The following is a 27,939-nucleotide window of genomic DNA, read 5'->3' on the forward strand; positions in this document are numbered from 1 at the left end:
GCAAATAAAGGTTTTATTCAAATGTTACATTGTGAATGTATTTTCTTGGACTGAAATATATGCAGGGCAAAATATATTTTTATTGGATTTTTTTTAAAATATATATAAAAAAATAAAAAAAATGGCCAAAAATTATTTGTAGAAAATATATTTATGTAAATGTATTGTGAAATATATTTTTTGGCCATTTTTTATATTTTCAAATATATTAAAAAATATACAAAAAATGGCCAAAAATGTATTTGTAGAAAATAATTTTTTTTACCGTATGGGGAGACTCAAGATTTTTAGAAGTAATAATACAGAGTTGATTGGTTCCTCACTTTTGTTGTGCAAAGCGTCAGGGGAAAATAAAGAGGATTCCCCAGTTGACAAATGCCACCTTAGCATGAAATCTGCCGCTGGTTACAGCAATGCCACCCTGCCAATGAGAACAATAGCCGCTTTCCGACCAAGTAGTTACAGGAACTTAGTTATAGGAACTGTCCACTTCTAAACAGTTCTATGAACTACTCTCCCCAAACTCGGTTTTGCTGTTTGCGTTCGCACTGGCCAAGTGGCCATAGGAACTGGTAGGAGGGGTAAGGGAGTGACGCTCCCTTCAGACCCTACTCTGAAGTAGGAGCTAAATTAGTTCCTCCAAATGGAGTTCCTAGAACTAAAATCGTTCCTAGTTCCTGCGGTGCGAACATGCCGACATCCGGGAACTTCCCGCAATAGTTCTAGGAACTGTGAAAAGGTTCCTCCGGTCGGAAAGCGGCTAATGACATCTGTCAAGCTGACACTGCTGTAACAGTGGATATCAATAAGGAGGATCATCTTTCAGGAAGATCTTCAAGGGCTTTGAAATCAGGCCATAGAGCAAAAAAAAAAACAAAAAAAAAACTGAAAAGCTTAGAAGGCAATGCCACAAGTCCAGGCGTGTAGAGGAAGTTTTATAATAAAGTTCTGGTTTAACAGCTTTGAGTTCTGAAGAAAACAACTCCACAGTCCTTTATGAAAATGCACATTTAAAGGAGTTTCAAAGTAACTTCTGCTCAAGACAGTTCAAGTTCAGTGGAGGAACAAGCAACACCACATCGTCATTATTCACGGTTAGTAAATACTACTTTATAAACTATAACTAATAGATCATGTATCCATTTACATTGATCTAGACTTAAACTGCATTGACACATTGTTACAGTTTTTTTATTGCGTACAAAACTCAAAGCAATTCTTTGCTTTGCAGATTTAAACAACAGCTTTCTGAAGCCTCATATGTCTCTGTTCATAAATTACCATATTCATCTCACAATCTTTATTTCAACTCATTTAGATTAGCACTGTTACGATATCAGATTTTTTACTACACGATTGTCATGGCCAAAATAATTAATGATAAAAATATATTGCAATGTCTATAGAAATCTTGAAGAAATATAATGCTTTCAGTTAAAGAGCCTTTATTTTGGTTAATGAATCACAAAATTGCATACAAAGGGAAATGCTAAACATTTTAGCTTAGCATTAGCAGGGCTGACAACTTTGAGTTAAGCTTGGTGTGAGAATTCTAGACTTTTTCACATCAGAGTAATCTGCTCTGTCTTGTCTGTCAGAATCAGTGTCTTTGCTCTGTGATCTTTCACTGCGTGAGAATATGGTTGTGTAACGTGAGTAAGTGTGTGAACAGTGTCAATAGCTTGAGTCTCGCACTGAATGTCTGAGAGTTGGCAGCACTGGCACTAGTCTAGACTTGTAAGTAAGCTTTTCTCCCCGAATCACGGAAGCAAACAAGTTATTTTGCCATGAGATCTTTAATTACTAGGGCTGGGACGATACACCTATCTCCCGATTCGATAATATCACGATACTTGGGTGCAGATACGATATGTATTTCGATTTTTTTTTTAACAATTGCGATTCTACAAGTATTGCGATTCGATTTTGCAATATCATTGCAATTTTTTTAACACTAGACCATGGGGAAAAGTTAAATCATTCAACACTTATACAGACTGTACATGTATAAGATGAGTCATATTTACAAAAACAATCATCACATTTTTCTGACTTTTATTTCAGGACTATCATACAAAATACTACAGTCTCTTGAATAAATGATTTAACCATTTTTAACAGTCTCTTGTTCGCCACATAGTGGCGAAACAATTTTATCGATAAATGCGTTATTTTAAGTACCAAGTTTCTATCAAAAGCTGATTTTGATTGCTATCGTAGACATCAGTGTTCATATTTGAACTTGAAAAGACTGTTTGTGAAGTGGTTTCATGACGACTCTCTCCGGGTCAGCGGCAGTGCCAACACAGATCTGAATGTTGTGATATGATTTTGTCAAAGTTTAATAGACAGACGGATTGAAAGATTGCAAGTGTGTTTGAATGGAGATCACAGTCTTTTAAAGATGAAACTTGCAGCTCTATTGTCTTTTATCTCTCTCAGTATATGAGTAGCGCGAGGGCTTTCAGTGCGCTCAGTCTCACGTCTCTTCCACGCGTCCACTTGTGATGTTACGTCTGTAACGGTCACCAGCTGGAGTGCCCTTGAGAGCCACCAGAGGGCACTCCACACCAGACTATTATCACTCCCTCACAAACTACATTTCCCAGAACTCACTGCCCGGACTCATCATCATTGATTGCATTCACCTGTATCTCATTACCTTGTTAGTTTCAGCCTATTTATTCCATGTTCACTCATTCACTCACTGCGAAGTTTTGTTTTAGTGTCACAATGCAATTCCGAGCATTCTCCCTGGTTTCATGTCTCTTGGTTTTTGGATTTCTTGCCCTGTTCCCTGGTTTACTCTTTTGCCTCTGACCCCTGCCTGTTTTGTTTGTTTGTTTATTTATTTGTTTGTTTGGACTGCCTTCCTGTGCTTGACCCTCTGCTTGTTTGATTATGATTCTGGATTACGCATTAAAATAAAGCTGCATTTGGATCTTACGTCTGTGTCTTGGAGCAGTTTTGTGACAACGTCACTCAAACTCAAAGATAACGACACAAAATAAAGCAATTGAATTTGAATTAATTTCGATTCTGGAATGAAATAAAAAATCGTTTTTAGAATCATTAAAAAAATTCTTCTTCTTCTTCTTCTTCTTCTTCTTCTTCTTCTTCTTCTTCTTCTTCTTCTTCTTCTTCTTCTTCTTCTTCTTCTTCTTCTTCTTCTTCTTCTTCTTCTTCTTCTTCTTCTTCTTCTTCTTCTTCTTCTTCTTCTTCTTCTTCTTCTTCTTAGCTTTTGTCACAGACCCACATCAAAACATGCGGATTATTGAGGAATGGTGTGCTATGACTTTTAGTAGCAATCAGGGGCGAAAAAGTCCCATAGACTTTGCATTGCGACGAACTTTGACGAGTCATAGCTCAGAGCGAGGATTTCGCAGAAACGTGCAATTTACCACATTTGAAGAGGCTGGCAGGCTCTGTAAGAACATACCTCATAATGGGGTAAAAGTTGCACCCCTGGGGGTTTTATATTGATCATAACTCTGGATCACAGTGTCATAGAGACAAGGGGGCGGGCTCATTTTACTCAGACGACCAATCAGTCTCTCAAGATCATTGTGAAGCTATCAAGCCACGCCCTAACAACCATGTAGAGCACCTTAGCAACAAGGTCCATAGACTTCCATTGAAAGAGATCAAAGGGATATCTTTGTATATAAGTGTCTTAGAAAAATGAGTGTGGTCTTGTTTGATTCGGGGCAGCAAACAGCCAATCATGAATCACCTCAACACTTCCTGGCCACTCCCAAGCAACCATTGTTGAGCACCTTAGCAACCAAATTCCAAAGAGGGACATCTTCCATTCTGAATGTCACAGAGGCATGGGAGTTGGTTTATATCATTCATACTGACAAGCAGCCTTTGGAGTTTCATCATTGGCAGCTCCCAAGCAACTGCATAGCAACCAAACAGAGTACCCTAGCAACCGTTTAGCAAGACCTATATCTCTGTATCAGAATATATAGAGATGGGTGTTGGCTCTTTTGACTAATCCATGGTAATTCATGTTAAATTATGCTACATCATGGCAAACTGTGGTAAATTATGCTACAATCAAAGTAAATCATGCTAAAACGTGGTAAATTATGGTAAACTATGATAATCATGTTAGCATCATGTTGCTAGCATCATGCTAACATGGTTTACGATGATTTCCCATAGTTTACCATAATTTACCATGTTCTAGCATGATTTTACTATGATTCTTGCATTCTAATCATGCATGCTTATCAACAAGCTAATCATGTTAACATTATGCTATCAGCATGCTTATCGTGCTAGCATAATGCTAGCGTCTTGCTAAAATAATGCTAGCAACATGTTAAGCAACATACTAATTTTGTTAGCATCTTGCTAAAAAACTAGCTAACTAGCCACCGAGTGGCGAGTTTTGCCACCGCAAGCACCACTCACATTTTCTTCAGGAAATGTACATTCTAATTTATTATTATATTCATTCCCAGCCTTCTCTGAGTCAGTACACAAAAGCTGGGCATTTATATGCTGACCAAAGGAACTTACATTATCCTTAAAAGGTAGAGAAACATGTGTTCATTGAATGTATATCTCATGCTACACAATCCTCATTCCTTAAAGAGAATACTTCAGACAACATATGCATCAGTGGAAACTATGCTAGATTGCATTCACATTCTTCTGTGGTTAAAACTAACTCCTCTCACTCCTCTCCATGTCCTTGGCATGCGATCCTCACACACACTTGCTGTGCGTGTGGATGTTCATAAAAATGAATGGTATAAAAATGTTATAGCCATGAAAAAAGGCTTTTATTTTTTCTAAATTCTCGAGTGCCTTGGCCTTATATGATTTTTGCAAGTTGAACTATCCCGCATCAAAGAGCCTTCACCAGTGATGGCCGCTTTCGTCACGTGAATTTGGTAAAAAAAAGGCTTTGTTGCGTCACAACTGTTTCCAAATGTTTCTAAATTTCAAAGGTTCGCTGATGGTGGACGATCTCAGTGAACCAGTGTTTAGGGTTTTTATCTGATCTCGGATCAGTTTTATAGTTTTGTAGACATTTTAATGAGATGTTTGTGTAATTTGGTGATGGACAACCCTGCCCTTCAACAATCTAAACTATGTGTCCTGTACAACAACATTACTCACTGCTTAACTACCGTAGTATGATGCATCATCGAAGAAATCAACTAATTCTAGTATCTAAATGATAAACCTGTCCGATAACTCGTTTAGAGTAACAGTACTAGAGCATAGACTGCCTTAATGTTGAGACAACAAATGGCAAAAGTGTAAAAGGGAAAAATTTGAAACAGAATATGAGGTGGTAAATAGATTTTCACAATGGCTTTTGGGAAATGACAGGATGAAACTTGTGCTAAATGCAATTTTTAACCATTGACAAAATCAAATGCTAATGTCTATAATGTGGCTGATTATAGATATCAGTTTGTCTTAATGTGAAATCTTGAGGGAATAAGTGAATTCTTCCTGGTGCCTTGAAGGGAAGAATGTAGTGAGCAAGTCTAAGCCAGATGTGTGAATTTTCCAGATGTGACAAAACTCTTCTAACAATGAGAAATCAAAACACTCGTTGTTCTAATGACACACACTTTTTTTGTGGTAACAAAGCTTATCTATTCCTTTGTAAGGGATTTTAAGGATGTTATTTGGCTTCTATTACTGGCAATGTGAGTAATGACAGAGGAGAGGATTATGTGAAACATCTTTTAATCATGACACAGATCGAGAATGGAATCTCTGAAACTGAAAATATGATCAATTTACAGAATGAAGTACAGGCACTACATGAGGCCACCTTTGGTGTTTGAGGACACAGCAAAACTCACTTAGTTCTGTTGCTGACATTGCAGAAGAAGTGCATGTAATGAGGAAGCTTGTTTTACTAAATCGAATGGCTCTTGATATTCTGTTAGCCTCCCAGGGCTCCCATGCGACTGTTACATGTTCATATATCCCAGACAACACTGGAAGAGCAGTGCACAATTTAGCTAAACTCAATACGGATCATGTCTTTTCTCCTCTGAGTGGGACGCATGGTTTGGATCAATATTGAGGCCTGTCATAACGTATGCCTTTAGGGACCAAGCGAATTACAATACTTAAAACAAAACATACTTAAGTAAAAGTACAATTACAGATTTTTAAAAAGTACAAAAAAATTACTCTATAGTAACGCGAGTAAATGTAATTTGTTACTTTTCACCTCTGCAAATAGCAATAATTGGGGTACAAATTACAAGTCTTTGAATACGGATAAAGAAAATAAAACAAATTCAAAAAGAAAATAGAATAGTTACAAACGCTTAACTCAGTGCACACTTTTTCTTTACAATGTAAATTTGCTTTAAACAGCACAAACGCAACTTCAGCTTAACTCACTGACCCCTTCTCTCCTAAAGGCTGAGGAGGTCTGGCTTAAATACTCTAAATTACAAAACAATTACAAAAAAAATTGTGCTTTGTGCTCATGTGTATCTGTCACACGGACCAGGTGACGATATCATAAGTGCATCTCATCGTCACAGGGCCACTGTGGAATCATTTGAAAGCACTTTTATTAGTTACAGTTTCAGGAGTGGTTCTCATCAGACTCTTGTTCATTGGTTTGTTTTGTGAGACACTCGACTGTTGTAAGGCTTTCATCCGGAGTTCGGGTCAAGATGGCACCGTTAACAGCAACTTTATTACGCTCTAATCCATTGCTATGTGCTGTGCTTAAGGCTTGAATTTCTATGCTTAATTTTTTATATAACTTGTAGTGAAATCTCAACATATCCTTTTAAGACTGTTTTTAACGTTTATTGGGACCCTCTTTCGTTTATTTTAGTTAGTTTCTACGCCTGAGTGAAGTAGCTCTGTTGATACAACCATGGACGAAAATATGGATACAGCCTCTGTCGAGGCTTCTGCAAACAACGAAAATCTAAAGGCACATAACTACACACGGCGTCTAGAAGATGCATTTGGGGGCTCTCCTGACACTCCTAGTAAGTCCCCTGCTCTGAAGAAACCTCGTTCCAATGCCTCCAACATGGTCTCTAATCCTGTGCTGCTAGCGGCAATCAAAAAGGTTAGCAAGTTACAAGAAGAGTCATTGGAAAAACTGCATTCCGTCGAGGCATCGGTGAAGGAAAACACTGCTTCAATCTGTAACCTCACCTGCACGCTTGAAGCTATCAACAAGCAGGTGGAGGATGTGACGGATAAGGTGCTTTCTCTGCAAACAAAAGTTGTGAAGTTGGAAAAGGAAAATAAAGCTCTCAATGAGAAATGCAGCGGTTTGGACAGCTACAAACGCAGATGAAACCTCCGTGTAGCCGGAATACCTGAGCGCGAAGGGGAAAACGTCAAAATGGTCGTTATCGAGCTGTTCAGGAACCTCTCTCCACACACCGCAGAGAAACTGCAGGACATGGTCGACATCGCGCATCGGCTTGGCCCCAAGTCTGGAAACACCAATCCGCGACGGATCATCGTTCAGTTTTTATCCCGCACTTGTCGAGATGCAATACGGGCAGAAGCCAAACGATCCGAACATTTGAAACAGAAGAAAATTCGGATCTTAGAAGATCTGACGCAGGAAGACAAAGAGGCGAGAAACAAACTTTGGCCACTCGTTGAAAAGGCAAGAAGGGTTAGGAAAGAAAGCTGGGTTTAATGGGCCCGTTGCCTTCATAAACGGGAAGAGAATTTCTGTTTACGATATTTAATATGCCCCTTATACTGTGAATTTGCGAAACGGGGAGGCGTTTATTTTTATTTTTATTTTTGAGTCCACGACAGGGTGTGTTGACCTTCCTAATTTTAATTGGGAATTCGAGCCTTAAGCTCTGCATATCTTCTAAGAAGCATATTTAGTTACTGTACTTGTTTCTGACAGTTGTATTACTCAAGAGTTTGAGTTCTGATTTTATGTTTAGTTCACATTTCTCATGTTTCTCTTTGAATGTTCGGGGGCTACGTGACTTAAACAAGCGAAAAGCTTTATTTTTGTTTTGTAAATCCATGAAAAGGGACATATATTTTTTTGCAAGAGACACATTCTTGTGTAAACGATGAAAAATTCTGGCGTAATCAGTGGGGGAGCACTATTTCTTTCTGTCATAACTCCAGTTCATCAGGTGGGGTCGCTATATTACTCAATAGTGGATTTCATGGAAAGGTTATAGAAACGCTTTTTTTCAGGGATTGGAAGGTGGATTATCTCAGTTGTTCACTTGGATAGCAATTTTTTTATAATGATTAACATATATGGGTTCAATAGCTCTGCAAACAACAAAACTCTACTTGATAGTATAGTCATTAATATAAGTAATTTAAAACTTAAATATCCCTCTGCTTTTATTTTATTTGGTGGCGATTTCAATGAGGCACCAGATTTAGTTGCTGATAGATTTCCGCCTAGAAATGTGTCTAATAGCGTCAACCACCTAATTGCAAATCTCTGTCAATGTCTGAACCTGATCGATGCACATAGATATTTAAACCCCGATATACACATGTACACTTGGTTTAAATCAGGTTTTTCTCAAAAATCACGTATAGACCTGTGGCTGATATCAGACTCTTTAATTTCATTTTTGGTATCAGCAGAAATTTCACCCTCACCTCTAACAGATCATGCAGTAATTGACATTACTTTATCGGATGATAAATCCAAGCGGAGAAGAAAAGTGAACCCTGGGTACTGGAAGTTAAATTGCTCCTTTTTACTGTCTGAATCATATTGTCAGGAGATTGAGAAAATCGCAGAGAGTGTTAAATCTCAGGCTAATATCTCTGCCATTTCTAAATGGGAGCTATTTAAATATGAATGTAGGAAATTCTCGGTTAAATTTTGGAAAAATAGAATGTCTGTTAAAAATAAGGAAATTACAGACTTAATTAAAAAAATAAATGAAATTTTAAAGAACCCTAACCTGGGTGAGGATGACAAGGAATCTCTTTATACTTCACAAGCCTGTCTGGATGATCTCTTTCTAGAAAAGGCAAGGGGCGCATTTATTAGATCGAGATCAAATTGGCTTGAGTTTGGGGGATAAAAATACTTTTTCAACCTAGAGAAGAATCGCGGCAGTAATAAAAAAATCTCTTCTCTATATATTAACAATACATTATCTAATGTCCCCTCTGTGATTTCTTCCCATGTTTTTAAATTTTATCAAAATTTGTATACTTACTCTTTTGACCCCAACGCTTCATCTTTGTTTTTTCATAAGATTCAATCTTATACCTAAAATTAATGACCAAAACAGGAAAATTTGTGAGGATCCTTTTAATATAGATGATCTTTATAATATAGTCAAAAGAATGCCAAATAATAAATCCCCAGGGCCAGATGGGTTACCTTTTGAATTTTTTAAAGTCTATTGGGACTCTATTAAACATCTTCTTTACAAAGCCCTTATTGAGTGTTCAATTAAAGGTGAATTGGCAGAATCAATGAAACAAGGTCTCATCTCTCTTATACCCAAGCCTAATAAGGATAACAATTTTTTAGATAATTGGCGCCCGATCACCCTTTTGAACTCTGATTATTTTGGTTATTGGCTTCTATATATGCTGAAAAGCTCAAGCCTTGTTTGGCAGACATAATTTCTGACACTCAATCTGGTTTTCTAAAAGGTAGACATATCTCTAATAATATTTGATTAAATATATATATATATATATTTTTGATTATTCTGAATTTATAAACGAAGAGGCTTTAATTTTGTTTATCGACTTCTACAAAGCATTTGATACAGTTGAGCATTGCTTTATTTTTGAAGCCCTTTCTAAGTTTGGTTTTGGTAGTTCCTTTATTAACATGATTCGTACTCTTTATAATGGGATTAACAGTTGAGTCTCCTTAGCTTCTGGCACCTCTCCCCGATTTTCAGTGGGTCGAGGTATTCGCCAGGGATGCCCCATCTCTCCTTTTCTTTTTCTATTGGCCGGTGAGCTTCTAAGTTTGTATATAAAACACTAAAATATTGAGGGTATAAATATTGGAGAGAATACTTTAATAATTAGTCAGTTAGCCCTCTATTGCATGGCGTTGCCATATGGCAACAATTACTTTATCTTAATTTTCTACTGTTTTTACAGTTAGTTGTGAAAAGGGGGATTTTACTTTGAAGGAAATAAAATTTATGAGGTCACATGACCAGGATATCCTGTTTGCCAGTCCTTTTTGCTCATGGACATTGACATGCAAACATCACTGTCTGGGGCTCCCGAAGATTGCCTTTTATTCAGAATTCTAATCAAATAAATAACTAAATTTTTTTTACATTAAATTCAGTTTTGATTTTATATGTTTTTTGTAATATGCTAAAATACATTTGTTGCCATATGGCAACTATATGCAAATATGGAAACGTCCTGGTGCATTCAACCTTATGGAGTCCCATTGACTTACATGAAACTACTCTGAGACTATGTTTACAACTTTTGCTTATATTTTAAAGGTAAAAACATTATAATTTTGTATATTTTGTGATTTAAGCTATTTTGTAGGTTATCTGTAACATATTATCCCATTTTATTAGACCGCACAGACCACTGGCCCTTGCATGCATCTGAGAAGGGCAGATACAAAATGCCAGGATGCAAGGGCATTGTGAGAAGCAAATGCTCCAAGTATGCAGTTTTCCTCTGCTTCGTTGACTTTCACAAGGCATGAAGAGAATGAAATGAAATGAAACAGCAAAAAATGACTGAATGAAATGAAACGAATGAATAGTGTATTTCAGTGAGACAGGTTCCAGGTTCCTGGTTATTATTACCAGACATTTCAGATAACTGTTGAAATTATATAATGTTTTTACTGTATAAATGTTTGTTTAAACATTTCACTAAGTATGAGATGGATTTGTTGAGTCTTGTTTTAAATAAAATGAGTTTTTTGAAAAAAATTGATTTTATGGTACTTTCCACGATTGCATATTTTTGCCATAGGGCAACAATTTACCAACGACCCCCCTTTAAACTTTTTTTTATATATATTTTTTATATATCTGTTATTTAGCTCATTTTAAGTAATAAAAACATGCAAAACATTTTTTACCATGTCTAAGTAATATTTCATGCAATAGAGGGTTAGCTGACAATACTTGTCTCTTTCTTAAAAATGATTCACAAGTCTCTGGTGCCCTAGGCAGTTTTAATCTTTTCTCCAAAGCTTCTGGATTGGTGGTAAATCCTACGAAAAGTGAAATCTTGTATATGCATGATTCAGATAAAGTTTCTGTTGATGGTATTAAAGTTAAACATCAGGTAAAATACCTTGGGGTCGATATTTGCAGATCAGGTTCAGAACGTGAAGGTTAGATAAAACCAAAAAAATACTATGTTGCTGGCTGCAGAGAGACTTGACTATTTATGGGAGAGTCCTGCTGTCTAAGGCTGAGGGCATATCACGCCTAGTTTACCCTGCTCTTTCCCTATATGTTGATAAAAAAAAAACTATAAAATCTATTGACTCTCTGCTCTTCTGTTTTATTTGGAAAAATAAAACGGAATGTGTTCAAAGGAAATCTTTGATAAGAAGTTACAAGGAAGGGTGGTCTTAATGCTTTAGATTTTCAAACTATCAACCAGACATTCAAAATTAACTGGATTAAGTATTGTATTTCTAATAATAGTTTACCCTGGTTTTGGATCCCTAACTTAATCTTTAAACACTGTGGTGACCTTACATTTTTATTATCTTGTAATTTTAAGTGCAGCAAATTACCTATTAAACTCTCAAATTTTCATAAACAAGCTCTAGAATCCTGGAAGATTGCTTTCAAACATAATTTCTCCCCACATACGTATATTATTTGGAATAATGAAAATGTACTGTGTGGTAACAAATCACTTTTTTTCAAAGAATGGGTGGATCAAAATATTCTTTCTATTCTTCTATTGTTCAGTGCTCAAGGAGACCTTCTTTCTTTCTCTGATTTGATATCCATTCAGGTGCTGTGATTTCTGTAAGAGATTTTAATAAGGTGACTAAAAGTATTCCTGTCAGTGTAAGAACCTTGTTTAAAGCGCATTTAAGATACGACTGTTTAAACAACTATATTCCTACACTTGCAATCAATGGTGTTTAACGTATTAGATAAAAAATGCAACAACTTCTTTATTAGAAACGCACTTTCTTCAACTCCAAGAACCCTTCCTAAAGCACGTTCTAAATGTATCTGTTATCCAAACTCTGATTTGAATAACTTATGGGCATTTTCTCACAAACTTTTTATCCCTAATAAAATTAAAGAACTCCATTTCAAAATTGTTCATAAATATTACCCTTGTAATTTATTTTTGAGCAGGTTTTCTGAGAATGTATCTTCTTTTTGTTCCTTTTGCAAGAACAATCTATCCTACATTTATATTATTAGTGCCCATTTTCTAAATCTTTCTGGTCAGATGTTAACAAATTGGTACAAATGTCAGAATCTATAATTTTTTTTATCAGATTTTCATTCTAACGATGTTAATCTTAATTATACGGTATTATTACTTTGTCTTCTGGGCAAGTTTCATCTTCACAAAGCCAGAACAATTCATGGTAATCCTGATTTTAGAATATTCTCCTCTGATATAAAGTCCCTTTTTTCTTCCTTTAAGAAAATGTCAAAACCTTTAAACTCAAAGGTTTCTAAAACATATAATATCCTTGAGTCTGTTGTAAAGAACCTTTAATTTGTTATATTGTCAAACTGTAATATTGTATTTGTGTAGCCTATTTCAATCTCTTTTGATGCCCGTATACCCCCCTTGTTTTTTATTATTATTTATTTATTTATTTATTTTTCTCACTGTTAATGTATGTATCTTTTAATTTGCAATAATTTTTTTTTTTTAAATAATAAAAAAAAAGGCTTACATCCAATGTCAGACACACACTCTCAACTGACGCTGGTATACGGTACGACAGAGAAGAGCTTTTCTGTTAAAGAGCATGTAGAAGGAAGAGTACGACCTGATCACACAAGCTTTTCAGAGTATGTTTTGATCATGATCATTGCTTGCATTTATCAGTCTATTTAATCCAGTGTTTTCATACACGATTAAGAGGAGGAACCGTTGTTTTATTTTCTTTACTTTTATATTTAATTTAATATTAATTTATGTAGTTGTCATTTGATTTAGGATTTGTTCATATTATTATTTCATTTACATAATTTATTCATTTTATAATTTAGTCATTATTAATTTGTCATTGTCGGTTATTACATTTTATATTACTTATTTCCTTGCTCTTGCAGTGCTTGCTATTGTTGTTTAATCTCATGATTGTGTGGGTTGAAGGGATGTTTGTCTTCATGAGTTAGAGATGAGAGAATGTCTCCATTTCAAGGTTTTTAGCGTCACAGGACGTTGTTGTGAAGCAGTAATTTTCCTTTTTTTTTTTCTTGATAATGGCAGCTTGATAGCAGCAGCTAATTTGCATTTAAAGAGACAAAAACAGGATGAGATGATAAACTAGATTTAAAAACTACATCGATACAAACTTTGAAGTTGGCTTGAGAAAGCCTGACCAGAAAGTTTGAAGATGTTTTAAATGCTTAAAGTTTGAAGTTTTTGAAGGCAATATAGTCTATCAGAAAAAAAGACAAGACAGATAGATAGATTGATTTTAGGGTGTTGCCATGCGATTGCTAGAGTACTTGGGTTGGTTGCTAGTGTGTTTCTATGTGGTTGCTAGGGTGTTGCTATGCGGTTTCTTAGGATGGTTGCTAGGGTACTCTGGGTGGACATTAGGGTGTTGCTATTTTGTTGCTAGGGTATTCTGGATGGTTGCTAGGGTACTCATTGCTAGCATGTTTCAGATAGATGCCATGCATATAGGAGCATTATAGAACCCCTTTAACAGATGAGTTTGGATGAGAGTCCTGATCCGATCACACCTTCATTTCATAATCCATATAACATTTGAGCCCTTAGGTCAACATGTTAAGAGTGAAACTACTTCCGATCTTTTTCTTTTTATCCTGCAGCTGTGAATCTGTGAAGGGCGATGGCGTCTGTTAAAGAGCTGCTGTTAAACTCACTGAATGAACTGTTAGAAGCTGAACAAAAGACATTTAAGTGGCACTTAAAGAATGATCATGAGTGTATAACAAAGAATGACATGGAGAAAGCAGATATCTTAGACACAGTGGATAAGATGGTAGCATGTTTTGGACCAGAAGAAGCTGTGAAGATCACTGTGAAGATCCTGAAGAAGATGAACCAGAATAATCTGGCTGAGCAGCTGGAGAACAAACACAAGCAAGGTAACATTTAATTCACAGTGACTGTGACTGTTTACCAATGAAATGGTTTGACTTGAACTTTGCTCTGCTGATGTGTTTGTGTGACTTATGTTTCCCAGTGAGTGATCCTCTCTCTCTCACACACACACAGGTCAGGCTGAAGGCAATATGAAGACGTCTGCCACTGTTGGAGCTCATTCAGAAGAGATCAGGGGTAAATAATCCCTGTCTGTACATGGAAGTGTAGCCGGCGCGGTCTGCACTTCGCCGACTACTGCGTTGTGTTCTGGTGCACTGATGACAGGATACTGACTTTCCTCAAGGCACTTTATTCGGCTCAACTGTTAAGTTTCAAAGAGAGCATAAGTTCAGGATTCGATCCTCGAATCAGAATCAGCCTCTCTCAATCACGTAGAATGCAGACTGAACATTTAATCACATTCAAAAATCAGAAAATAAAATACAAAAGAATAATTAAACATATCACATTAGGCTCATATATATAATGTGAATGTGTCATATTGCATGTTATCTCTGTTCACCACCACCCGTTCACCAGAAGCTTTACTTTTAGCTTCTGACCAAGGCTGTATCTCAATACTAGTTTTACTTGATCTTAGTGCTGCGTTCGATACTATAGATCACACAATACTCTTAGATCGACTACAAAATTATACTGGTGTTCAAGGACAAGCATTAACCCTCTGGGGTCTGATGTGTTTTTGGGGCCCTTGGGATGTTTTGACATGCCCTGACATTTGTGCTTTTTTCAGTTATTTATAAACATGTTAATGGCAAAGGTGTAAATTCACTCTATATAGCACAAACAGGGCTAGCATAATATGTGAGGAACATGTATGTAGATGTTTGTATTTTTAAGAGAATAATGTTTATGCGTGGTTATTGAAAAAAATAAAAATGAAAGTTGCTGAAATAAGACCACAAAACTCATACTAAATATGTGTCAATAAGACTTTTGACTAATGGATGTTGTCGCTTCGAGTTCTGGCTTCAAAATTATGTGAAAATAGTCTTGCTTTATCGTTCACAATAAAACAATACATTGATTTAAATTGTGTAAAACAGGTTTTGCTTGGAAAGCCAATATGCGAGGGGGGCGTGAAGGAGGAGTGGTTAACACCTGAGAATACAATGTCCCACCCACTCTGCATAATGACTCTGCATAATGAGCCATTCATTCAGGTGTGACACTGACTGAGCCAAGAATGAATGCAAGGACAAAAGATATATTTAGAAGAAGACTTATATTGACCATTTAAGATTTTGCTTACATCTATCTTGTAAATATGTTTTGCTATTTTATTAAAAAGGTTACAATTACAACAATAATTACAATTTCAACAATATTTCAAGTGTACTCTTTCTTTGTAAAAAAAATGATTATAGCCCTACATTTTATCATATGTATTCATTAGTTTGAATATAGCCAACATTGGAACAGCTAACATCTTAGTTGATGACAAAAATAGTATTATATATATACACACTACTGGTCAAAAGTTTTAGATCGGTAAGATTTTTTATGTTTTTAAAAGAAGTCTCTTCTGCTCACCAAGACTGCATTTATTTGATAAAAAACAATAAAACAAAACAGTATTTTGTGAAATATTATGACGATTTAAAATGACTGTTTTCTATTTTAATATATTTTAAAGTGTAATTTATTCCTGTGATCAAAGCTGAATTTTCAGCATCATTACTCCAGTCTTCAGTGTCACATGATCCTTCAGAAATCATTCTGATATGATGATTTGATGCTCAAAAAAGAGCAATTTTTTTTCCAAAATTCTTTGATGAATAGAAAGTTCAAAAGAACAGCATTTATTTAAAATAGAATATTTTCTAACATTATAAATGTCTTTACTGTAACTTTTGATCAGTTTAACTCATCCTTGATGAATAAAAGTATTGATTTATTTTATTTATTTCCCCCAAAAATAAAATAAAAATTCTTACTGACTCCAAACTTTTGAATGGTAGTGTTTAATGTTACAAAAGCTTTAGATTTCAGATAAATGCTGTTCTTTTGAACTTTCTATTCATCATAGCATCATGAAATAAAATTGTAAAAAACTGTTTTCAACACTGATAATAATCATAAATGTTTCTTGACACTCAAATCATCATATTAGAGTGATTTCTGAAGGATCATGTGACACTGAAGACTGGAGTAATGATGCTGAAAATTCAGTTTTGATCACAGGAATAAATTACATTTTACTATATATTCACATAGAAAACAGCTGATTTAAATTGTAATAATATTTCACAATATGACTGTTTTTGTTTGTATTTTTAATCAAATAAATGCAGCCTTGGTGAGCAGAAGAGACTTCTTTTAAAAACATTAAAAATCTTACCGATCTAAAACTTTTGACCGGTAGTGTGTATATATATATATATATATATATATATATAGAACATATGAGCAGAAATTGCTAAACAAAAGCTTATTTGATGTGGCAGTATATTCTACAGTAAAAACTGTACCCAAATCTAGTCAACAAAATGTTGTCTTTCATATTTCGCCTGACTGTAACGTTGTTTTTATGAAATATTAGGGCATATAAATATTAATTTGCAGTTTAATACGTTGCTTATACAAAGACATTTTATTTCAACATATTTCAGTCGGTTTTTACTCATCTCAGTAGGCTATAGCAAAGCATTTTAGTTGATTAAAGCGGTTTATTCTTTCACACAGACACGCGATTCATATTATAGAAACGTGATTCATCTTTTTGCGGTTTACATAGGACTACACTAACGTTATTCCATAACGTTATTTATTCCACATTAACACTTGAGAAAAGATAACTTAGCCTACCTCACTCCTCAGCGGGATCTATTGCTCCTCATATCAGCACTGTTCTGAGGAAACTTTTCTCCAGGATTATTAGGTAGGCTATATTATGCCTCACTCGCGGCGCGCTGTGTTTACAGCTGATGTGGGCGTTTCACAGGTCTGAAATGGTTCTCAGAATTTGCGTTTGAATAGCGCGCTCTCCGGGGCGTGGTCACATTACATTTGAATGAGCGCTAATGAGCTCGACTGGAATCGCTCTCTTTTAATACAGATTTCACAAGCTGAGAATATTTGTTTTTTATATAAATTACTTCATTTAAAAGAAGAGAATTCAAGCTTCATGCCTGTGTGTCTGTATGCCTGTTTGACTGAGTATTCGCTGAGTTACAGTTAATTTTCGGACGCGTTTCAGAATGGACTACACTGACAGAGAGAAGGCAGAACTCGCATCATGTTTATTTTTCTTTATTTGGCAAAAAGCACAACACTTTGTTTTTATTGTGAGTATACACAAAAATAATACACATTTAACAGAATCGATTGATGTATGAAACTTGTTTGTAATATCAAAGTCAACAGAGCAAAATGAATCTCTTTTGAACTGATAAAAAAAAAGCGAGCTGGTATCGCCGGCGATACGGCCGACCCCAGGGGGTTAAGCTGGTTCAAATCATACCTATCTGACCGCTACCATTTTGTCTATTTAAATGGAGAAAAATCTATCATAACTTCAGTAAACGATGGAGTGCCGCAGGGATCTGTGTTGGGCCCTCTATTATTCTTAATATATATGATGCCACTTGGAAATATTATAAGGAAACATGGAATTAGTTTCCATTGTTATGCTGATGTCACTCAAATATATATTTCATCACGGCCGGATGAAAACGCTAAATTATCCAAATTGACAGAGTGTGTTAAAGATATAAAAGATTGGATGACGCGCAATTTTCTTTTATTAAATCCAGACAAGACAGAGGTAATACTTATCGGTTCAAAAAAACGCCCACAAAACCTCTCACAATACAACTTTAACATAGTAGGATGTCCTGTTACTTTATCCTCTACAGTAAAAGACCTGGGTGTTATACTAGATTGCAACCTGTCTTTTGAAAATCATATTTCATATGTTACAAAAACAGCCTTTTTCCACCTTAGAAACATTGCTAAGCTACGTAATATGCTATCAGTTTCTGATGCAGAAAAGTTAGTTCATGCATTCATGACCTCGAGACTAGATTACTGTAATGCTTTTACTAGCTGGTTGTCCTGCATCCTCAATAAACAAGCTACAGGTAGTCCAAAATGCAGCTGCTAGAGTTCTTACTAGGTCAAGAAAATATTATAACACCGATTTTATCATCACTGCATTGGTTACCTATAAAATTCCGTATTAATTACAAGGTATTGCTACTGACTTATAAAGCCCTAAACGGCTTAGCTCCAGTCTATTTAACGGATCTTCTATCGCCCTACAATCCATCGCGCTCTTTAAGATCACTAAATTCGAGGCTTTTGGTCATACCTAGGATATCCAGATCCATCAAAGGAGGGAGAGCATTTTCACATTTAGCTCCAAAACTCGGGAATAGCCTTCCTGATACTGTTCGTTGCTCAGACTCAGACTCAGCTCTCCCAGTTTAAAACTAGATTAAAGACGCATCTCTTCAGCCAGGCATTCATATAATATTTTTAATCTTACAGTTAAATCCGGCCTCTAGTTCATAAACGCCAGAGGAGAACTGGCCCCCGACTGAGCCTGGGTTCTCCCAAGGTTTTTTTTTATCTCCATTGGGTCACCTGATGGAGCTTTAGGTCACCATTAGGTCACTTAATGGAGTTTTTCGGTTCCTTGCCACTGTTGCCTTTGGCTTGCTCAGTTGAGGATATTTTGGGGATATGTAATTTAATTTGATCAATCAATAAATTCCACTTGAAACAAACCTTGTTGTATTATTTTAATTTAATACTGTGAAGCTGCTTTGATACAATCTGTATTGTGAAAAGCGCTATACAAATATACTTGACTTGACTTGACTCTGGGATTTTAGCTCTTACATTAACATTATGCAACATGAAATAAACTATCTTTTCAATAGTTAATACATTTTTTTTTTGAAAAAAATGACACTGGTATTGGGAGTACATACCTGTTAAGTTTCAAAGAGAGCAAAAGTTCAGGATTCGATCCTCGAATCAGAATCAGCCTAACATAAGAAAAAGGACAACTGAAACATGTGGGCTGTGACACAAGAGGATAGAATGACGATCGCTAACATACAGCTAAACAAAACATGAGGTTAGCTATGTTAGCAATTTCTCAAACTCTCAAAACAGCAAAATTCTCGACACATCTCGATTAAATGTAAGTGCACTCATCATAAAATTACACATACAAGTTACCATGTGCACTGAAACTAAAGTTTTAACAGGTATATCTCAATTTTTACATTGCGCTGACACAAACACATACCTCTCTCAATCACATAGAATGCAGACTGAGAAAAGAACGCGAAATTCAGTATATGACCTCACATCCAATAGAGGGCGCACATACACAACAAATAACTCTCCCAACACCTATAAGCTACCATGACATAACATGACAAAATAAAAGATAAAAGGTTGCAAAAAATATTTGTCATTCTTTGACCTGTTACAGAAGCAAGTGAAAATATAACAGCAGCCAACAATTACAGGGCCAAGAAGAACAGCAGCAGATCTTATACCAGTACATCTACTAGAACAGACTGTTTACTCATTTTTTACGAACGGTTAAATAGTTTACAATAGTCTTAAACCCTGAATTAAAACTTCTACAAACAACTTCTAAATACACAGGGTCACTGCAATAACCCCAACCTAACCCTAATACAGTCTCATGTCTTGTTTGGTGTGCTAGATGTGAATGGTTTGATCAAAAATCTTGTAATAATTTACTTAAAAAGGAAAATTCTGTCATTTACTCACCCACAAGTGGTTTCAAACCTGTATGAATTTCTTTCCTCTGCTGAACACAAAGGAAGGTATTTTGAAGAAAGTCAAGCTACTCTTCATGAGAACTTTTCCTTTAAGTTGGTCTGAGTCTAATAGTTACAATCCGATAAATCCAATTCCAATTGCATTCAAGTTTTAATCAAGGCATTTCCATCATTTACTTCAGCATTATCAGTGTAAAATGTGCATGTAAACACTATTGCAGAAAGAGTGTGATTCATTTGAATATAGTAGAAGCAGGAATTTATGAAAAACACAATCACTTACTTTTTGCTGTATTTTCTCCTTTTTCTTAAAGGCTCAACTGCAGAAAGTCAAGCTACTCTTCATGATTACACAAAGACCAGTATCAGACTGAAGAACAAATTAAAACAGGACTATGAGCAGATATTGGTTGGTAATTCAGAGACGGGTCATAAGGAATACCTGAGTGACATCTACACTGATTTATATGTGGTGGGGAATGAGACTGGAGGAAGAGTGATTGACCATGAGGTGATACAGATCGAATCAAATCACAATCGATTGACTGCCAAGGAGAAGCCAATCGTGTGTAAGGACATGTTTAAAGTCCAGTGTGACACGGGTCGACGAAACAGAAAAGTGCTGACAACGGGAATCGCAGGAGTTGGAAAAACTGTCTCTGTCAATAAATTCATCTTTGACTGGGCTGAAGGAACAGAGAATCCAGATATAGTCTTCATATTTCCACTTCCATTCCGTAGATTGAATTTGATTAAAGGAGAGTGCAGTCTCATGGGACTGCTCAACAAATACTTCTTTAGTAGTCCTGAAGAATTGCCCTCTCTTCCTCAAGGTGATGGTAAAGTTATGTTCATCTTTGATGGGCTGGATGAATGTCGCTTTGCTTTGAACTTTAAAGAAGATGACACATTTACAAATGTAAATGAAAAAACAACAGTGAGTAAGATAATAATAAACCTTATCAAGAGACATCTGGTTCCCTCTTCACTCATCTGGATCACATCCAGACCAGCAGCAGCCAGTCTGATTTCCCGAAACTACATTGATCAAGTGACAGAGGTGCGAGGATTTAACGATGAGCAGAAAGAGCAATACTTCATCAATAACAGCAGTCCTGAGGTTGCTGGAAACCTCATCAGTCACATCAAGAAATCCAGGAGTCTTTACATCATGTGCCACATTCCTGTCTTCTGCTGGATCTCTCTTATTGTTCTTCAGCCTCTACTGGCGCGAGAGAGCAATGACAAAACTCCCACAACTCTCACAGGGATGTACACAAGCTTCTTAATTTCTCAGAAGAAACAGATGGAAGAAAAATACTGTGATGAGTCTGAAGCTAATTCCAATGCAGAGTCTTTTGATCAGATTATTCTGAAGCTTGGGAAACTGGCCTTTCAACAGCTGGAGAAAGGAAACCTGATTTTCTACAAAGAAGATCTTGAGAAATGTGGACTAGATGTCAGTGAAGGGTCGTTGTACTCTGGGTTATGCACTCGAATGTTTCAGGAGGAAAAGGTAGCAGCAAGAAAAGTTTACAGCTTCGTACATCTCAGCGTACAGGAATTCCTTGCTGCTCTTTATGTGTTTATGATGGGCAAAGATGAGAAAGCTGACCTATTTCTTCAATCCAACAGAGAAAAACTGACATGGAAACTGTTCCAAAAGCCACAGTTTCGGCTTCATAAGGCTGCAGTCAAGAAAGCTTTACAGAGTGAGAACGGACACCTGGACCTTTTCCTTCGGTTCCTCCTGGGTCTGGAGTCCAATCAGAGTGACCTGAAGGGACTACTGCCAGGACTGGAACTCAGAACAGAGAACATGAAAAACACTATTGACTATATCAAAAAGAAAATAGAGAAGGAGGAATCAGTAGAGAGGACCATCAATCTCTTCCACTGTCTGAGTGAACTGAAAGATAACTTTGTGGAGGAAATCCAGAAGAATCTGAGCTCAGGAAAACTTTCAGCACAGAATCTCTCCTCTGCTCAGTGGTCTGGTCTGGTGTTTGTGCTACAGATGTCAGAAGAGACTCAAGAGATGTTTGAAATGCAGAAATACAGAAGATCTGATGAAGCACTGATGAGACTGCTGCCAGTGATCAGAAACACCAGAAGAGCACTGTAAGAGTCTCCTTTACATTCATTTATAAACACTGTTAGTCTTTTGTAATTGCCTTCATTTTAAATGGGTGACTTGCTGGCCTTGACAGTTCAGAAAAAATAATAAAAGTAATGTGTGTGAAAATAAATGCTGGTTTGATGTTTTATGAAGAGATAATTGTTTTAGCTTTGCTTAATTCACTACAGTTAAAGTTTTTTTCAAGCTCCAGATTATAAACGCTAATAAGCATTACTACTGCTCTTTGTTTTGTTCTCTACACAGGCTACACAGCTGTAATCTCACAGCTCAGTCCTGTGAGAGTTTATCATCAGCTCTACAATCCTCAAACTCCTTTCTGAGAGAGCTGGACCTGAGTAACAATGACCTGCAGGATTCTGGAGTGAAGCTTCTTTCTGATGGACTGAAGAGTCCAAACTGTCAGCTGAAGATTCTGAGGTGAATGGTTTTAAAATAATTAACTATGCTATAACCAGAGGCTGACTTAACCAATAAGGGTGGTAAGCGGCCGCTTAGCACCCCAAGAGACAAAACATTTGCAGGAATGTGATATTTTTCCATGTTTATACAGATATATGACCCACAAGGACTGCATACATTTAAGAAAAATTTTGTTTGGGGTGAGGGGAAGGGAATGGATTGTATGAAGATTGAATTTGCAACAGTTACTAAAAGTGTAAAATGCTTCTATTTTATGCATGATTTGCTTCTGACAGCACTGAACAAGCTAGCAGTGCCATCTAGTGGCTGTGCACAGGACACAGTTAGCATCTCAGCCAGGGTTCAAAATTAACACCACACACACCAAATGGCAATTAACTGAAACAGAGTTACTTATCAGTTGGCTGGGATTTTTTTAAATTAACCCTCTGGGGTCTGAGGTGTTTTCTGGCCCTGGAGGTGTTCTGACATGCGCTGACATTTGTGCTTATTTCTGTTACTTGTGACATTTTCATGGCTAAAGTCTGATTACACTGTATTTAGCACAAACTCTGCTACAATAATATGTCAGCAGAATGTATGTAAAAGTTTGTAGTTTTGAGATAATGACAATATGCGTGGTTTGTAAAAAAAAAAAAAAAAAAAAAAATTGTCACTAAAATAAGGTCATGAAACCCATACTGATTATTTCTTCACAAGACTTTTGAAAATTGTATCATGTAGCCTAGAATATTTGTTTCAAAACTATGTGAAAATCATCCTGACTGCTCATTCAGATAAGATAATATATTGATATAAAATTTGTAAGACGTGTTTTGTGTAAGAAAGCTTTATGCGAAGAGGCGTAAACACATCATGAATATGTATGGCTTTCACACCTGAGAAAGACAAAGACCCTCCCCTAATGGCCCTATTAGGAGATATCAGGCCCTGTCAATCTGAGCAACCTTGCACAAAGAATGAGGAGATATAAAAAAGAATGGCTTTTTGATTGTTTGGATTTATTTACAACACAACATAATCCAAAGATACACAACAAATGACAAAAAAGCACATTATTGAAAACAATGATCCAAAGACAGAGACCTTTGTGCCATTCCTAAAAACATTGTACAGACCTTTCATTTCCAAGGTGTTTGATTTTCACTTTACCATGTTCATGTACAGAGACTCATGTGAATGTTGAAGTAAGCAGGACTCATCCGTGGGGCATCTGGTCCCTGTAAAAAAAAAAAAAAGTGTGAACATACTGATATCAAGATAAACTATAGAGCTGCACGATTTTGGGAATAGATTTTAGATTTTTCTGGTTAAAATTGCTTTTTAAAATTCACAGAATACACACACACACACAAATGTTTCCAACAATATATAATGAACACCATGTTTGTTGTGCCTTGTAGGCATAGGCTATGCACAGTGTTACATAAAATACGTTAAAAAGGAACAATTCAGTAACAACTATGCTAGAGAAAAATATATTATCATATGTTACTTCAAATGTTTCCATTCATTATGATGTTATGAAATGAGATTGGAGTAAAAACATGAAGCCTAATGTTTGGTGCGTTTTGCTTTTCAAACGCACAGCACGTTTTGAATATGAAACATTCAAACGCACAGCGCGCTCCAAAATATGAAACATTATGGTTACCATATTATACATATGTACGTTTGAGCAGATATCCACAAACACAGTATTTATCAGTAAACCCGGGTCTAAATATTATATTATTCACCATATATATAGCAACAGTTCAACTGCAATGTGAAGGTTATGCAACAATAACATTAACTAATATAATTAAGAATTTCTTACCTTACATCTTTCTTGTCTTCAAATTGCGTTCTTCTTCTGAGATAAATCCAATGTAAGCTCATGTCTTCCAAACTCGACGAAAAGCAGAGACTTGTGAAGTTTGGTGCTTTGTGTTTGAGGTAACGAGGGCGTTCGCGTTCCATGTGGACGATTTGCATGTCAATCTCTTTTACGCGTGTGGGCGTGGTCAAATTAAAACTAATGAGCAAGGGTTTGAGAAACTGGACATCTTGTTGGTTTTATACAAATTACTTAAACAGAGAATATTTGTTTTCAGTTTGAATCCGTTCATTTAAAAGTACACGTTTAAATGTTTATAAAGATATATGGCTAATAAATGTGTGACAAGTATTCGCTGAGTTTGGTTTCAGTTTATAGATGTGCTTAAGAAAAAAAAGTTCACCGAGACGGAGAGGCAGAACTGTTTATTTTCTTTATTTTACAAAAGCAAAATGTTTTGATTTGATTGTAAGTGGACACATACAAAGTAAGTGAGTGTGAGTGTTTCCCAAAAATGTCAATTAAAAACATCTTGCTGGCCTAGACAGTTCAGAAAAATGAACAAAAGTGATGTGTGTGAAAATAAATGCTGGTTTGATGTTTTATGAAGAGATAATTGTTTTAGCTTTGCTTAATTCACTACAGTTAAAAGTTTTTTCAAGCTCCAAATTATAAACGTTAATAAGCATTACTACTGCTCTTTGTTTTGTTCTCTACACAGGCTACACAGCTGTAATCTCACAGCTCAGTCCTGCGAGGGTTTATCATCAGCTCTACAATCCTCAAACTCCTTTCTGAGAGAGCTGGACCTGAGTAACAATGACCTGCAGGATTCTGGAGTGAAGCTTCTTTCTGATGGACTGAAGAGTCCAAACTGTCAGCTGGAGATACTGAGGTGAATGGTTTTAAAATAATTAACTATGCTATAATCAGAGGCTGACTTAACCAATAAGGGTGGTAAGCGCCGCTTAGCACCCCAAGAGACAAAATATTTGCAGGAAAGTGATATTTTTCCATATTTATACACAGACGTATGACCCACATGGACTGCATAAGTTTAATAACAATATTGTTTGGGGTGAGGGGAAGGGAATGGACTGTATGAAGATTGAATTTGCAACAGTTACTAAAGCTGTAAAATGCTTCTATTTCATCCATGATTTGCTTCTGACAGCACTGAACAAGCTAGCAGCGCCATCTAGTGGCTGTGTGCAGGACACAGTTAGCATCTCAGCCAGGGTTAAAAATTAACACCACACACCAAATGGCAATTAACTGAAACAGAGTTACTTATCAGTTGGCTGGGTTTTTTTTATTCTATTTTTATTAATACTAACAATGCATTTATGAGAGAACAGGATATGGCTGTATTCATATAAATATACATTCTGACTGTAAGGACCAAGGTTAGAACTAGGCTGTGAGGGCTGAATGTAGAAGGCTAATGATAAAGTTATTCCAAAACTGTAACTCCAGTTGTTCCAAGGGGTCAATACAAAAAGTCAAGAGGGTGAGTGTTTCCCAAAAAGGTCAATTAAAAACATCTAAAAATGTCAAAGAGAAAATATGAGAACAACAAAATCAAATGTCAGAAAATCACTAGGGATGGCTGACGCGAAACATTCGTTCCGAAGCTTTGCGAGATCCCGAAGCGCAGATGTTTCGAAACACTGATCCGAAGCGTGATTCAAAACACCCATGTCACGTGACTATGGCCAAACGAAGCCTCGAAGTGTTTCACTAAGTGTTTCATCAGGTGTGGTCCGCCGAATCAGCGTTTGACTGACACGGTCGGGAACAAACCACACAATCGCACATCTGTATAAAAGTGAAATCAACGCATCTTGACCTCGTGGGTTTTTGTGAGAGGAGTTTGATTTTGAGATAGCGGATTTTTGGTGATATAGTGACGATTTGATTAGTTATAGGCTATTTAGACTTACATTTAAATTTACACAACACATTGACTGATAGGCTAGAGACAGACAGAGTATACATATAGTGACTCATTAATAGATACATAGATATAAAAATATATAGACAGCTAGATTAATAGATAGATACATATATAGATAGATTATAGATACATATATACAGTGCTATGCATAAGTTTAGACACCCATGCTAAAGTTGAATAAAAAGAGGAATAAAAAATCATCTTTTGTAAATTGAACTTAATGCCTTAATTAAAAAAAATAGGAAAAATCCAACCTTTAAGGACACCAATTTTCTTTGTGAATGAATAATGTATCATAAATAAATAAATGTTCTTCCTTAAAATACAGGGTGCATAAGTCTGGACACCCCTATGTTAAATTCCCATAGAGGCAGGCATATTTTTATTTTTAAAGGCCAGTTACTTCATGGATCCAGGATACTATGCATCCTGATAAAGTTCCCTTGGCCTTTGGAATTAAAATAGCCCCACATCATCACATTCCCTTCACCATACCTAGAGATTGGCATGGAGTACTTTCCATAAGATCATCTCTCAATGCAAATCAAACCAGCTATTAGGCTAACTGAAATAAAACCATGCCAATCTCTAGGTATGGTGAAGGCTATGTGATGATGTGGGGCTATTTTAATTCCAAAGGCCAAGGGAACTTTATCAGGATGCATAGTATCCTGGATCCATGAAGTAACTGGCCTTTAACCCTCTGGGGTCTGATGTGTTTTTGGGGCCCTTGGGATGTTTTGACATGCCCTGACATTTGTGCTTTTTTCAGTTATTTATAAACATGTTAATGGCAAAGGTGTAAATTCACTCTATATAGCACAAACAGGGCTAGCATAATATGTGAGGAACATGTATGTAGATGTTTGTATTTTTAAGAGAATTGTCATGATTCTGCCATCTAGTCTTTAATTTTCCCTGGTCTTGAGGCAGGATCATGACAGACCCATGTTTTATGTGTAAGCACATGGCCATTTGTTTGGGCTGTGTGCTTGCGTTGTCTCGTCATGTAACCCCGCCCACTTGTTACCCTCGTTTAGTCATCATTGCTTTACCCTTGTCACCTGTTTCCCTCTTTAGTTTCTCCCTATTTAATCCCCTTGTGTTTGCTGTCCTGTGCCGGTTCATTGTCATTCATTATGTGAAACCTACCGTGAGTAACCTATTGAAAGTCTTGTGAAGAGTTTGATCCTGTCTAGCTGTTAGTTTATTGTTCAGTTTTCTGTCTGAGTCTTAGGGCGTTTTTCCACTGGGTTCGTTTGCTGCGGTCCGAACCCGAGTGCGCTCGTTCCCGGCGCCCCCCGCAGCGTTGGTCTAGTTTCACACTCAATTAGTTGTATCGAACCCAGGTGCGTTTGCAGTGATCTTACGTCATCGCAAACGCACACGGAAAATGCATGGATAATACAACTCGACTGAGCATAGCTGTAATTTGTCTGTTTTTTTGGTGCTATTATGCACAACATAGTGAGAGACATCACCTCTTCAGTGTCCCACAACGTTCCCCTGCCACTCATGGTTGTCGTGTGTGAGGAAACAATGATATCGACAG

At 36.4% G+C, this 27,939-nt stretch overlaps 2 protein-coding genes across 4 annotated transcripts in view; both read left to right on the top strand.

Annotated features, from left to right (window-relative positions):
• LOC309496074 (uncharacterized protein) overlaps nucleotides 1-27,939 on the top strand; it is a 176,959-nt gene that overhangs the window by 13,269 nt on the left and 135,751 nt on the right. The gene's annotated exons all lie outside the window — the stretch shown is intronic.
• The window catches only part of LOC309496041 (NLR family CARD domain-containing protein 3-like), a 112,055-nt gene continuing 84,762 nt past the window's right edge, over nucleotides 647-27,939 (top strand). The window contains exons 1-6 of one of the 3 annotated variants that reach the window (XM_082165970.1): nucleotides 647-1,094; nucleotides 13,986-14,264; nucleotides 14,395-14,457; nucleotides 20,366-22,172; nucleotides 22,435-22,608; nucleotides 25,152-25,325. In XM_082165970.1, the coding sequence (XP_082022096.1) occupies nucleotides 14,006-14,264; nucleotides 14,395-14,457; nucleotides 20,366-22,172; nucleotides 22,435-22,608; nucleotides 25,152-25,325 (2,477 nt within the window). In that variant the 5' untranslated portion in view covers nucleotides 647-1,094; nucleotides 13,986-14,005. Of the gene's footprint in view, nucleotides 1,095-13,985; nucleotides 14,265-14,362; nucleotides 14,458-15,871; nucleotides 17,571-20,365; nucleotides 22,173-22,434; nucleotides 22,609-25,151; nucleotides 25,326-27,939 lie in introns of those variants that run through there. The other 2 variants (XM_082165972.1, XM_082165971.1) reach the window with 2 other exon arrangements.

This window comes from Leuciscus leuciscus (assembly GCF_965113295.1).
Source record: "Leuciscus leuciscus genome assembly, chromosome: 4".
Taxonomy (NCBI): domain Eukaryota; kingdom Metazoa; phylum Chordata; class Actinopteri; order Cypriniformes; family Leuciscidae; genus Leuciscus; species Leuciscus leuciscus.